The 16,058-nt window shown below is 27.3% G+C and overlaps 1 protein-coding gene across 1 annotated transcript in view; it reads left to right on the top strand.

The window, feature by feature from the left end:
* Positions 1–1,421, top strand: part of LOC100213858 (broad substrate specificity ATP-binding cassette transporter ABCG2) — a 48,210-nt gene extending 46,789 nt beyond the window's left edge. The window contains exon 16 of the mRNA XM_065799725.1: positions 1,154–1,421. Within this exon, the coding sequence (XP_065655797.1) occupies positions 1,154–1,292 (139 nt within the window). The 3' untranslated portion in view covers positions 1,293–1,421. The remainder of the gene's footprint in view (positions 1–1,153) is intronic.
* The last annotated feature ends 14,637 nt before the right edge of the window (positions 1,422–16,058 follow it).

Raw genomic sequence — 16,058 nt, 5'->3', positions numbered from 1 at the left:
ATTTTACTGTTACTCTTCTACATGCTTAAAAACGTAATCTAGATTTTTTCCTTAAAGATCATGAACTTTTCATGTTTTCTTGAATCACACTGTTTACAGTTGCTCACAAGTCTTCTGTCAATTGCTTTTTTGCTTCACAACGTTGCTTTCTACATCACTACGCAAGGAAAAAATGTTATTTACAGACTTTTCTCTTTGTAAGTAATTTTAAAGTTAAGTTTATAAAATATCATGAAGTTTGGATTACATATAGCGGTTACACACTGATTACTTTTCATAAAATTCAAATGATATTTATTCGAAAAAACACGAATCAAATTAAGCATAACTCTAGCATAAGGATTAACAGGTATTGTTATTATGTAAAACAATTGCATATTAATCAATTATAAGTATTTACTTCTTTTGTTCACTTGTTGATAACTTTTTATGATGCTTGACTACTTTCAACAAGAAATTATTTTGTTGATCGTCTCTGACCGATTCGATAAACTTTTTATCAGACCTATTCCTCTTTTTGCAGTATCATTGACCATCTTATGACGGTCCATAATGGTTTTTAGAGAATCTTTGCAGTATTCTGTCATGTCATGGATCCTAAAAAATTTGAAGAGTCTTTTTTTGTAGAAAAAATGATTAATATATTTTAAATCGAAATCTAGGCCTTTACACCCTAACCACCTGAGTTCATTTTTTCGCAAATTTGGTTTCAAATCATTTGAATTTTGTACAAAAAATTTAAATCGTAGTTTTTTAACTTATTCACTTTATTCAAAAAATTTGTCTCTGACAGATACCAGATTAAGGCAACTGTGAGAGTTTTTTTTGTGTGTGTGGCGTTAACTAGATAAGTGTTCAAGAGTTCAAGAGTTTCTTTTTTGTGTGTGGCGTCAACTAGATAAGTGTTCAAAAGTTTTCGTAAATTCAGATCATTCACATATAAATTTAGCTAATTTAGATGCCTTCAAACGTAATTAAATAAATATTTTTGAAAAATAATGAAAAAATTTATAAAAGTTATTAGTTTCAAAAAATGTTTTATAAATAGTTTCTCTTATTATTATTATTTTTTTTAATTGCGTTTTTCTCGCAATACGTAAGAAGACATTTTTACGTTTGCGAGATGGTAAGAATATACTTGTTTTTATTATAGTACTGGAGATGAACATTTACGTAAACAAGGTTTTAATTCAACTTTACTCTGGCTAAATCAAGTAATTTTGATTAGTGCGGCAAGCTTCTTATACTTTTTAGCGTATTTGCAGTTGAGGCGGATGAAAAAAACTAATTAAACTCATATAGTTATACTCAAAGTAAGAATTGAATTTTTAACGTAATAAATTCTTTTTTTGTTGTGTTTACAGAGTACTTGTTTTAAGTAGAGTTTTTCTGATTAATCTCGAATATGATTTTATGAAAAATATAGTTTTAGAGTATTTATATAAGAATTGGAAACAATAAAGTAACAAAGAATCGATAACATTTTATCTTTTTTTTAACTTTTTTTTAACTTTTTTTTCTTTTTTTCAACTCATTTGTTTTAATCTACGTTATTTCATAGCGAGTTTTTTTATTTTTTGCTTCCTAATTTTAGCGGATCTTAAAGGATCTTTTTACGTTTAATGGACATTTATTTTGTATAAACCACAATGCATTGTTTTTATTGAACCATGATTTTAAATAATTTTTTGATATAATTAAGATGTTTGTTATAACTTATTTGGAATTTATATAATAAAATAGAATTTTTTAATTGTTATCTAAAATAAAATTTTATCATATATTTTTTCTATATTCTATAAACTTTATATGAATGAAATGTTTTAACTATTTTTATCGATCGAATTTTTTTCTTTGTTTATGCACTTCGTCTTTTTTGTTTCTTATTTTTGAAAGTTCTATTTAAATTCGTTGTTATTGAAGTTTAATTGCAATAAATGCATAGTAACATTGTATTGATTCTGACCAGTGGGGTACGACTCGGCGAAATTTGCATTAAATTCTTGTAATTGCCGACGCAAAGGCTTCTGGGATGTGTAGTACAGCCAGATTGTAAACATAAACAACAAAATACAAATAAAAAAATACAATGTATACTTTGCTATTGCATGATTCAGTTGATTTTTATATATTTTTCCTTTCAATTATTTTAAGTTGTCAAACTATAGTATAGAATAATAAACAATGTCTGCTGGTTTTTGCGCAGCTCCTAATTGTCAACATTAACGAGGAAAAAATGTTGATAAAAGTGTGTCATTTTTTCGCTTTCCAAAAGAAAAAAATAGGTTAGCATCTATTTTATTATTAATATATATATATATATATATATATATATATATATATATATATATATATATATATATATATATATATATATATATATATGTAATTAGTATATATATGATATATATACTCATTATATTATATAAATATATGTATGCATAATTTTTTATTTCAGATGTAAGCAGTGGGTTATCAATTGCCGTCGCCAAGATCTCGACAAGAAAACTTCATTAGAACTAAATAAATCATATGCTCTATGCAGTGAACATTTTGAACCAACACAATATTACCCGACAAATATTGGAGGCAAAAGAGCAATTTTAACAGCAATTCCAACCCTTTTTGATGTACCAAATCCTCCTCACAAAATTTCTATTAAAAGAAAAGCACCTTCAGAAAGATTTCTTCAGTCACACAAAAAAACTAAATCAATTTCAAGTGAGCAGTCTGTAAAGTTACCAGTTTTTTCTAGTACAAACACTACCAACTCAGAAGAATTAAAATTAAATGATAAAGCTAAAAAACAGATGTTGAATTTTCAAAAAGTAATCAACTTAAATCGTGTTAAAAATTATCGTTTAAACAAAAAACTATTATTTTTAAAAACACATAATAAAAAATGCAATGGATCTATTGAACATATTTGTGATCTTGCAAAGAAATACCTTTCTGAAAACCAGATTAAATTTTTTGAGAGTCAACTTAGAATGAACAAGCGAACAAAGCATGGAAAAAGGTGGACAACACATGACAAACTAGTTTCTCTACGCATCTTGTATCATAGTCCACAGGCATTTCGTATTTTGAGGCAATTTTTTACTTTGCCAAGTAAGACAACTCTTCTTGTTTTTTTGTCAAAAGCGTTTGGAAACCTACAGCCTGGATTTTCTGCAAAGGTTTTTGCTTTACTCAAAATGCGAGTCAATTATATGAATGTCAATGAACGCAACTGTTGTCTTTTATTTGACGAGATGTCTCTCAAGCAGCATATAGACTATGAAAGAGATCTTGACCACATTATTGGTATTGATGAAAATGGGAAACCATTAAATCATGTTTTAGTTGTAATGGTTCGGGGTATTGCAACAAAGTGGAAACAGCCAATTGCATACTTTTATAGCAACAACTCAGTTCAATCAGTTAAATTATCACAAATAATATTAGAAGCTATTGACAAACTGATTTCAATTGGACTACATGTACGAGCTGTCGTTTGTGACCAAAGTACTTCAAATATTTCAGCTTTGAAGTTACTAGGGTTCCTTAAAACAAGACCGTATATATTGCCTTCCACAATTCAAACAAATGTATACGTAATATTTGACCCTCCACACTTGATAAAAAGTCTTCGAAATAATTTAAGTAGACATGATATATCTACAAATGGAAAAATTGTATCATGGAAATACTTGCAGTCTTTTTACAATATAGACAAGCAAAATCCAGTTCGACTTGCTCCAAAGTTGACAGACAGCCACCTTGAACCTGGATCTTTACTATCTATGAGAGTAAAATTGGCAACACAAGTTTTCAGTCACCAAGTTTCAGCAGCTATGTCCCTATGTATAATCGCAAAGCTTTTACCACCTGATGCTTTGGCAACATGTGAATTCATTAAAAAAATTGACACTCTTTTTGATATAATGAACTCTAGAAAATTAAAAGCAGATAAACCAGCTAGGTGTGCATTAACTGAAGGAGAGACTATGAAAACCTTGGAAGATATTAAAAATTGGATTTCTACATGGCATTATGAAAATGCTAGAAGTCAGATTAGTATTTCCAGTCACTGGGGACTTATAACAACAATAAACAACATTATGACATTGTCCAGAGAGTTGCTTGGTGAAGGTTTTCATTTTGTTTGCACATCACATTTCAATCAGGACTGTTTAGAGAACTTTTTTTCGATTATACGTAGTAAAGGTGGTTGGAATGACAGGCCAACAGCCAAACAATTTAAATCTGCATACCAAAATGTTTTACTACTTACTTCTGTTGAACAAACAAAGTCTAATACAAATTGTCTTTCAGAATCTAATTTCACTTCAGCAATATCATTAGAATCATGTCTTAATTTAGTAAATGTACAAATTAATGTAGCGAATAACTCATTATTTAATGAAACAAAGTTAACTCACGTAGGCATTGTAAAACCTTTGATACTAATAAAGGATTTGAAATTAAAAATATGTTCTGAAACTGTAGAACATGGTTTATGTTCTCTAACTGGTTGGCTAATTAAAAAAGTTTCTTTATGTCAATTATGTAAAAATACTTTATCTCAACCATCTGCTGAAATCTGTGGTAATTTTGATGAATTTGTTTATGCTAAGAAATATAACACAAAAAATCATTCAGTAGAACCAAGTTCTTGTTTACGTGAGGTTGTGAGAGTAATGGAAGCCATTTTCACTAAGAACATTAATAAAATAATTGTATGCAAAAATATAGCAGGAACTATCATTAAAGCTATCAAGAAAGACTGCAATTTCGTTTTTTTATACAACCTTCATCCAAAACATGCATCACATTTGGAGAGAAAACTGATACACTATTTTGTTGATATTCGAATTTATTACTTCATTAAATTTTACAATCGTGATATAGCTCCACGTTATAAAAAATGCTCTAAAAAAATGGCTCGTATTACTCATAAATAGTAAAAGATTATATTTAGTTAAAAAATGTGTATTTATTTATAATGTACTGAATTGAAATTATAAATTCTAATATCCTTAAAATTTTTTATATTATATATAAGATTAGGAAAATAAAAATAAAAAAAAATATACATAAAAGTATAAAAAAAACAATATAGAAAACATATCAAAACTAGAAGGAACGTTTGAGTTGTTTTATACTAACAGAGCTCAATAAACAATTCATACAGCAGTTGTATAATTTTAGGCTACTAAATAAAATGTCTAAATATTGAAACATTTACAAAACTATAGTATAGTCTCATTGTAGGGCTGTTAAAATTTTTTTTTTATGTTTAGATGAAACCCTGATTGCTGTCTACCATACAGTTATATTATAAACCTTCTAGCATACTGCAGAGGGTAGTTAAGAATTGAAACGTACATATATTGAAAAAAAATAATTCATATAACTAATACGTTTACTTCGTTAAACATTTGTAATAATGTTACATTGTTTAAATGATTGTTACAATTATTTTTACATCGTTTGTAAACAGTGTAGCAATATAACATTTTGAAAAAGCTGTAATATATAATTATAAATTAGCATGGCATCTAATTTATGTCATTTAATGTTTGTATTTTTGTTATACTTTGAACATTGAAAATAAAATTGAATGTTATTTTTTATTGCTCAAAATATAACAAAAATACAAGCTTTAGTTGCTATAAAAAGCTTTAAACTAACATATTCCAGCGTTTTCAAAATAAACCATTTAGTTTAAAAGTAACAAAAAGATTGTTGCTACATCTTATTAAAGCTTTATTTTTAAAAATAAGTCAAACCATCTTTACAAAGGCATTATTCTGTCAAAACGTTTATACATACGTATTATTGTTTACAAATCTGGCTGTACTAGACATCCCAGAATCCCCGTTCGCGGAATTACAAGAAATCGAGCAAGTCGTACACCACTGATTCTGACTAACTCAGGGGTACGAGTTTTTGACAAAAGGATAGCAAATTTTAGAAGTAACTTTTTTGCATTAATTCTTCGCATGCTTTTGTTTATTTTCTTTTTGTTTAAATTAGTGCAAAAATAATTTTATTCAATGCATTAGCAATTTCAACAGACTTTCAGAGTTCTATTGCTTGTGTTGGTGGTGGTGGCGGGTTTTAAAGACGTTAAGAACTCTAGTTTACATTTGGATTTTTTCTAATGCTTTAAATGTCGTTTTTAAATGCAATTTAATAAAACATAAACATAAAGTCGCGTGGGTACATAAATGGCTAAATAAATATCATCATTAATAATAATATATAAAATATTAATTAATAACAATAAATAGAAATAAAATAATTATTAATAAATAAAAATAAAATAATAAAAAATCATTCGGGAAGTTGAGAATGGGGCCAAATTTAAATAATAAAAATAAAGTGAACTATTTAAAATTACAAATTTTAACAAGACCAATTTTTGTAAACATTTAACCTTGATATGCGTAAAAGCAAATAAAAAGCTTAGCATTTTAAGAAAATGGTTAGTCATTGAAAAATTTCGAAATTTTTGAGTAAATTCAAAGCGTGTAAAAGAATAATAATCGAGTATTTAATGGTCAAACAAATACGAAGTGTCAGTGTGCTTTGGAATTGAGCTTTTAGAATCTGCTATCAAAAATAATAAGTAAAAACTGCTATCAAAAATAACAAGTAAAGACATTGTATTCCTACTTTTTAATTCGAATTTCGATACAGGTTGTTTTGTTGAGTAACGTTAAAATGTCAAGGACAATCAAAGCTGCACTCTAGTTTGTATTTGCTACGGAAATTTTTACTGCTTCTTTCTACTATGTCATTTTGATAACGTTTAAATAACTTGTTTTATTAGTTGTTGTTTTTTTAATGATAGATGCGGAAAAAAAGCGTTATTATCGATACTAGATTTTTTTAAAGGGAACTTTCAACGGTTGAATTACAGACAAGTTATTTCTACAAAAAAAAACTTCATAAAAACTCTTAATGCAATCTCTGCGAAATGTTTGCATATAGAGAATAGAAGGTAAAAATGTTTAGTAAATTAGCCTCTATATCCAGAGTTATAAGTAACAATATTATTAATAGTATTTATGAATGATAAAAGACAGTAACGTATTTTATAAACTGTTATCAGACTTACCTGATACCTCTTTTTTTTTCAAAAAATAAATCCACTCTAATTCAGAGTTGATTTATTTTTTGGGAAAAAAAAAACGTGAAAAAACAATAACAAAACCAGTTTAAATACAAATGATGCCCAAACGCAAAATTTATTTGGTGGTATTTATTATCTAAATATATGATTTTGATTACAAATATATAACGGAACTGGTTTCGCAACGGAGTATTGCATACAACACTGAACAAAAAAAGGTTGTAAGTATTTACAAAAATTATGTTGTAATATACAATGTAATAAAAAAGTAATGTTAAAAAAAATACAAAAAATCAATTAGCCAAGTGTCCGAACGAATACTTTTCGTAGTTAAACACTCCATTTAGCTCTTTGAACCCACACGCCGTCAGTAGATTTTCGGAAATATAGACCATTGTCGTTTCCTTAAAAAAAATTAAATTTTTACTACTATCCATCTATCTTTCTATCCATCTATTATTATTGCTGCTCTTATCATCATCATCATCATCATCATCATCATCATCATCATCATCATCATCATCATCATCATCATCATCATCATCATCATTATCAAAATTGTCATTATTACTATTATTATTGTCATTATTGGCTTTAAACAGTTATTCTTTTCCTTGTAAAATCCGCTCTTGGAGTTTGTATGACTAAGTCATAGTTTGAAGAAAAAATTAACTGTCACTGTCTGTTTCTGTCAGTTAACCACTGCTGTCTAGCAGAAATCTCAGATATTAGTATCAGGCTCGTTGCAGCCTTAGCGAATTCTCCCCCATTAATCATGTAGGAAGCTTGTAGTGCTTTTTTACTATTTAGCAATACAGTTTTTTTTTTATCTCTTACACAGTTGTATTTTTAAATGGCTGTAATTCAAGGACTGAAACATTGCTCAGTAAATCCTTAATTTTGCTTCCTAAAAACTATTATTTTATAACCGTCCATTATAATAACTACGACATTATTCTTCGCGATTAAATTGTATTGCAGTTAGTTTTTATTAACTAGTATTGCAGCAATATATCTGTTATCTATAAATTATCAAAATTGTACAGTACAGCTACTATTGCCATCTCCAAGTGAATACTAATTCATTTGGAGGTGGCAATCCTAGCTGTAGTGCACAGATTAGATAACTTTTAAAAAACTATAATGAAAAGTTGTAATATTCAAAAAATACTGTTTTAAAATATCAAACAACAAAAATTAAAACAAATAAAAGTTATTCACACAACGTTTCGTTATGATTGATGGTACAAGGAATACACAACCAGCCAGAACACTTTTCACATGCAACCCATTTGCTGCTTGTAGCTTCATCTCAAAGGCATCCGCAGACAAAAAGATATTATAAGATGATTGATATGGTAGCTGGCAGCAAGAAGACACACAATATTTTGACTAGTAGATATCTTTGTTGTTTCGTTATATTTTCGATTTCGAAGTTTCTGAAGTTTTAAAAGCTTTTTTTTTTCTTTTTATTAAACTTTTGTTCTTTGAGAATTTTTTTCCGATTTTTTTTTCTCTAATAACTTTTCTGGCTTCTTTTTCATCTATTCTTTTTACCGGAATGAGACTTTAATCTATCTCTAAGCACACAGAGCTCTGATTTTATAATATCAAAAGATTGTTTAACGGCATTTTTGATGCTATCTAGCTCTATACGCAATACTTTTTTTTGTTGAAAGTCTATTCATAGAGAATTTCAAATTTATCCTATTATTCTTATTGAGTAAAACTAGTGAATCGGTAGACTTTCCAGAAAAACAATTCTCAATTTTGTCATTTGTTGTATCTTGATAATAGCGTCGAATGCAGTTTTATTTGGAATTATTTTTGAACAATTAAGTGGAAATATACCTACATTTTCAAAATCACTGCGTGCGTTTTCCGCTTTAAAGGCTTTATTTGCAATAAGGTCTTTTAGTATGACTGGAAACTGCCGGTTACTTAAACTTAAATAAGAATTTCTAACCAAGTAAACTTCTACAATTCGCTTTCATTCCACCATTATTGTTTTAAAAACTCCAATATCTAGTGGTGGCAAAAATAACTGGAATAAAATTATGTAGTTTGATTCAGATAATCTTTTTAATTCAAAATTGATGTGAGACGCATGGCCGTCTAAAAATAGAACTTTAGATTTTTGAAGTTTGTTTGCATGAAATAAAAAATTAGAAGAAACCATTTGATAAAAATTTTCGCTTTCCATCCAACCTGATTTGCTGGTAGAGTAATAAACATCAGAGCACCTCCTTGAACACAAGCTTTCATCAAATTTTGACGTTTGTAAATGGCTTAATGAGGTAGGAAGTTTCCATAAGCATTGCAATAAATTAAAAATGTAGTCATTTGTTTTTCATTTGTTGGGGCAAGTTGTTTTAAATTTTTTCTTCCTTTTCGACAAACAATTTTGACTTAACCTTGATTGAATTTCAATCCACTTTCATGACAGTTAAACACATGAAACAACTTTTCATTTAGATTATGCTCTTGATAAAACAGTGAACTTGGCTGTATATATATATATATATATATATATATATATATATATATATATATATATATATATATATATATATATATATATATATATATATTTATATATATATATATACATAAATATATATATATACATATATATAAATATATATATATATATATATATATATATATATATATATATATATATATATATATATATATATATATATATATATATATATATATATAAACAAACTCATATAAAAGCCTCTCCGTTCGCTTATTGCTCTTGGCCTACCAACACCAGCAGCTCCACTTATTACCTTTAATCTGCAAAAAATAGTTGTTTTAGGAATGTTATACCATAAAGTGGCTTTTGAATATGACATCTTATTGTTGATAGCTTCAATACAAAGTTTAATAATTTTTTCACGATCTCTATTTTTTTATTTTTTTTATTTTTATTATTAACAAACGTTAAGATAAACAAAACGTTCAGAAATTCATCAAAAAAGTTGAAAGCGTTTACAAGTTTTCAAGTTAATGTTAAAATACTATCGTTAAATACTATCGTTAAATACTATCGTTAAATACTATCGTTAAATACTATCGTTAAAAAGGTGTTGTTAATTACTTGCATGTAAAAACGCTAACTTTTGCAAAAATAAAATGCATTCCAAAATCTGTTTGGAATTTGGGAAACGTTTAAATTATGCAGAAAAGTAGTGTTTTTTAAATATCTTACGAAGCATTGCTAATTTTTGACTTTTTTTTTTTTAATAAATAATCACCATCAAATTCTATATCGAACAGTATGTAATTTGATTTGTCTTTTTTTATTTTTTTTGTAAGTCGGTTTATATTGTTGGCTTTCCAGGGTTTTAAAAAGTGTTTTACTTTCAATTAAAAAATTTCATGGTATCAATATATATTTAAAAAATATTTTTTCATGTTTTCCATACCCTTTTTATCCAATGTATAAATTAGTTTTTCTTTTAAAAATCACACAAAAATTAAAGGTGCAACAATAAGTGAGCTAAAGCTGTTCGGAATCTACACCATTCAGGAGATAACAATAAGTGAGCTAAAGCTGTTCGGAATCTACACCATTCAGGAGATAATTATTTATTTATCATCCAGTTTATAATAAAGTATTAAAAATACAGTTATCATTTGATATCAGCCATTTAATAAAGTGTAAAAAATAACTTGTTTAAATGCCAAAAAAATATTTTTTTCTTCTTTTTTATTTAATATGAGACAAAATTTGAGCTCTGCCGGCTGACATTACTATTGCATAAAGAAATATGCCTAGAGCTCGCTTTGAACCCTGAATCTCTTACATCTAAAACAAGCACTCTAACTACTGCGCCACGGTTCTTGGTTTAAAGAACTTATAGAACCTATAGAATTTCTTTTTACTTTTAGGTTACATCATTTATTTTGAATGATGCTTTTAAGCATACTTCTAAAAGGCCAGCCTTTTAGAAGTATGCAAAAATAAAAAGATTTTTGGTGTAAAAATTCAGCATGAATGTCAGCTCTCTGAAAATAATATGAAACTTGCTGCTCCTATAGTTACGTTGCAAAGTAGTTTCATAATGTATTTTTTTTTTTTTTTTTTTTTTTTGTAATAGAGTTTAAAATATAACCGTGCATTATTTCACAGTTTAGCCAACAAATTCTGTAATTTTTTTTTTAACTTTTAGCATTTTATTGTTTATTTATTTTTGTTTTTTCCATATTATAATCTTTATTACAAATGTAAAGTGGATAGTAAAATGGTGGATAGCAAAATGAGTTCTTAGTACGCTTCCTTTTTTATATATTTATGTTTATTTATATCTTAATTCATTTGCATTTAACTCTCTTTTTTCTAAATTTTACCTCACGTCCCCAAACCCCATTTTACTTTCAATAATATAAATTTTATAAGCAGTATTTTTGATAAGTATTTTGTGATATTATTCATGTAAAAAAATATAGTATGGGGAATAAGGAGGCTAGTTGGAAGTAGACGTTATTGTTATACTATATACCATATTTAACCACGGACTTATTTCCATTCATAGTTATTTTTATATTTTTCATTTAATAGTTCAATATTTAAAAAAAAAAAAGGTATAATTCTATAATAATTAAGAAACCCCAAATATAAATGAATAATGATAACATTATAATAGTGCAGTCTTATTGGTTATCAACTCCAGTAAAAATACTAACTTTGACACAGGTAAAATTGAAAATTCTTTTAATGTAAACAATAAATTAAATATTGAGTATTGATAGTGTGTTCCATTCAGATCTAGGCAGAAAGTCTTAAATTCAAACGTTGCTTGCGAGCTTACAAAAATTGAAACAATAAGCCCATTCCTCATTTAATAAAGAAAGTTTCCAAACTCAAAGAAAAAAATCGCAAAAAATAAGATCTACTTATAGTATTTAGAAATAAATAAATAATGAAAGCACTAATTACATGATTTATGATAAGTTGAGATCTAGTAGATCAATGGAAACTGCAAATCAAAATATCTGGCCACTAAGCAATTATCAAACAACAAACCGGAGACTTATTTACACATTTTGAGAGCTTTGAATAGAAAAAACAGGAAAAATGATTCTAATAATTTTGATGAGTATAATCATGATGCTCATAAAAAATTTACTAGCCTAAAAAATTGAGGCGGTCTTTCGTCTATATCTTCTGATGCTTTGTCACTATTTAAAATAGCAGAAATAGCATTCAGAAAATCAACAAAAATTTTAACTAAAACTATTGACTGCAGCAAAATGACTGCAGAGTTACTTCAAGATGTTGGGGTTTTATCTCACTTCTCAAAAATTTGCAATGTTTCTTCTACTAAAGTATCTAAAGAAATGTCTCTCAATCTTCTAGACCCTCTTTTAACTCTTTATATTCGTGTTCGCTCATTTTCCTATTCAAAATCCTCAAAATGTGTAAATAAGTCAATTTTTCCAGCCAACAGAATTGAGAGTGTTTGTTGACAAAATCTGGTTTGCCAACTTTTTGAATAACGTATCCTTCGATAAAAAGTACTAAATATATACTCACCCAAATGTTCAATTAAACTTTTTTCGTTATCTGTAAACTTAATTTCATCATCAATAACTGAAACTGAGGTGGCATTATTAGATTTAGTCAAGTGAGCCAAAATGTGATTTGCAAGGTCATATCCTACAAGAGTTGAAGTTTTATCTGTAAGATTTTTCATAAAACCTTTCTGACCAGCAACTTTGTATAATTGTGGATAAAAAAACTTCCGCATCACCATTAAAATTTTTAATAACTTCCTTTATTAGATCAAATGAATGCTTTGCATCATCTTTAGAGAAACTGTACCTTGAAAGCTCATCTCTGATATATGGAGGGTAGCAAAGATCGTTTTGCACAAATTTAATGGTTTTTTTAATGAAAGTTATGAACTTGTCTGCAGTACACGCACGCTTAATATCTGTTGTTGCATTTGTTTGCAGTGTTGAAGAGTCAATCTTAGAGTGATGTGTTGTTATGTGGCGTTTGAGTCCTTTCTCTGATTTGCATTTTTTTTCACACACTGCTGGCAGTTAAAGTTGTTTAAAACGCTTCCATTCTCAATTTCTGTAAGAAAAGCATCGACGTCATTAAGAAACTTTTTTCAAAAAAAACGTCTGATTCTAGATCTAATATAAGAGAATCAATGGACTGTTCCTCTCCAAAGTTTGCCATTTTTTAGATTTTTGTGCTCTTATTAGTAGTCTGGGCACGACAAATAAACTATTTTCAACATCAACTCAAATTTTAATTTTTTATTGTTAAAAAACAAAAGAATCTTGCGAAAACGGCCCAACTGGCCAGACTATGTGTTATTATGACTATGTTAAAAGTGACGTCTCAGATCACTTTCCAATTTTTTTTCTATTAACGTAAAAAACTTAAAACTGCTCCATCAAAATAAACTTCTTATTAAACGATTTTTTAGAGAAACAAATTGTATCGCATTTAAGAAACAATTATCTTTACTTCATTGGAATCACATTAATGATTCTGATGACGTTAAGTTAGTCTATAATTCGTTTTTTGAAGTATATGATATTAGTTTTCCGAAATATAAAATATATATATAAAAAAAGAAAGATATAACGTCGCCATGGATTACGAAAGATTTCAAAAAATGTTCTAAAATCAAGCAAAAATTGTATATCAAATATTTAAAAACAAAATCATTCAAAAATAAAAAAATTTACAAGACTTATGTTAAAAAATTTGAAGTCCAAAGAAAAATGTTAAAAAAAAATTATTACATAAACTTATTAGAAAAACATAAACAAAATTCAAAACACACGTGGGAACTTTTAAGAGAAATTAAAGGCAGAAAGAAATCAGAAACAGACTCTTTACCAAATGCCATCAAAATTAATGATGAAATTTTTTATGACCCGAGAGTGATAGTTGATAAAATGTTTTATTTCAGTTGGACAAAATTTAGTTAAAAATATTCAAACCGAAACAAAAAAAATTAATAATTTTAATTTTCCTTTATGATCTTGCCTAGATTCTTTTGAATTAACTTTTAATGAGTTTGATAAATCATTTAAAATGCTCAAGTCAAACAAAGCAATAGGTCATGATGATATTAGCGGAAACGTGGTTACTCATATGAAATTACGTGGTTACTCATATGAAATTACGTGGTTAACTCATATGAAACCATAAAAAATGTTCTATATAAAGTATTTAAATGTTCAACTGGTCAAGGAATATTTCCTGATCAGTTGAAAATAGCAAAAGTTACACCAATATTTAAAGGAGGAGAGTTGTTGAATGTCAATAATTACCGTCCTATTTCTGTTCTCTCTGTTTTTTCTAAAATTTTAGAAAGAATTCTTTATAAAAAATTTTCCAACATCTGTCTCAAAATAATATATTATATAAAAATCAATATGGGTTTAAGAAAAATAACTCTACTGAGCACGCTATACTAAAAATAACTCAATATATTACAGATTCATTTAAAAAGTCCAAATTTCCTTTAGGCATTTTTGTTGACTTATCAAAAGCGTTTGATATGATTGACCATAAAATCTTTTTCAAAAAACTAAAATATTATGGAATCACAGGAAATTTTCGTCAACTAATAAAAAGTTATTTACACAATAGAAAACAATTTGTTCATTTTGACCAATCATCGCGATCTCAATTATTAGAAATAACTTGCGGAGCTCCTCAAGGATCTGTACTAGGATCTCTTCTTTTTTTTATTTACACAAACGACCTCTATAAAGCATCCTATTTGATGACAGTTATGTTTGCTGATGACACAAATTTTTTTTTATCACATAGCGACATAACGACACTATTTTCTTGTATGCACAATGAATTAATGAAAGTTTCTCAATGGTTTAAATCAAACAAACTTTCTCTGAATATTGAAAAAACAAAATGGTCTCTTTTTCATTCTAACTCTAAAAAACGTCTATTTCCAATCGAGCTTCCTCCTCTTCTTATTGATGACGTTCTAATTAAGAGAGCAGCATGTACAAACTTTTTAGAAGTTTCAATTGATGAAAATCTCACATGGAAAAAACATATCGAAAACATTACCTGCAAAATTTCGAAAAGTATAGGTATATTATATAAAGCAAGAAGCATGTTAAATAAACATATTTTAACTCAACTATACCACTCATTCATTCAATGCCACATAAACTATGCAAATGCGGCTTGGGGTAGTGTTAATAAAGATAAATTAGAACCTCTTCATCGCCAACAGAAACATATTGTACGTCCTATTAATTTTAAAGACGGTTTTTCACATGCTAAGCCTCTTTTTATTGAAATGAATAATTTAAATATATTTCAACTAAATATTTTTAATGTACTGTGTTTTATGTTTAAATGTAAAACTGGTACAGCTCCGGGTTTTTTTCACAATTTATATTCCTTAAAAGAAAAAAATAAATATAATTTAAGAAATGATAATTTCCTTCTTTAACCAGTTTTCAAAACCAATTTAGGCAAGTTTTGTATTTCTTTTCGAAGGGGTTTTTATGGAAGAATATAGTTTTGAAACATTTTGATTTTTCTCACGACTGGAACTTTTTCGCATTTAAAAGGAAATTAAAAAATATCATTTTCTCTATTGAAAACATAATTATATATTTTTAAATTTAGTTGTTTTGATTTATTTATAATGTTTTTACGAATTCTTATTTAAAAAATATTTATTTGACTATATACTTGTATATTTAAATTTTGTTTTATTAATTTTATTTATGTGTATCATGTTAATTTAATATATACATTTTATACCTATCAAGTCTTGTATTTTAAGTATTTATATAAAACGTTAATTTTTACTTCCAACTTTCGTTTTATAAACTTTATTTGACTGCCTTATTTATTTTATCTACATAAAATTGTTGTAATACGTAACGATTGTAAGCGGTTCTTGATGACATG

Source organism: Hydra vulgaris, chromosome 06 (genome assembly GCF_038396675.1).
Source record: "Hydra vulgaris chromosome 06, alternate assembly HydraT2T_AEP".
In the NCBI taxonomy this organism is placed as follows: Eukaryota; Metazoa; Cnidaria; class Hydrozoa; order Anthoathecata; family Hydridae; genus Hydra; species Hydra vulgaris.
This window is presented reverse-complemented; position numbering and strand designations above follow the sequence as displayed.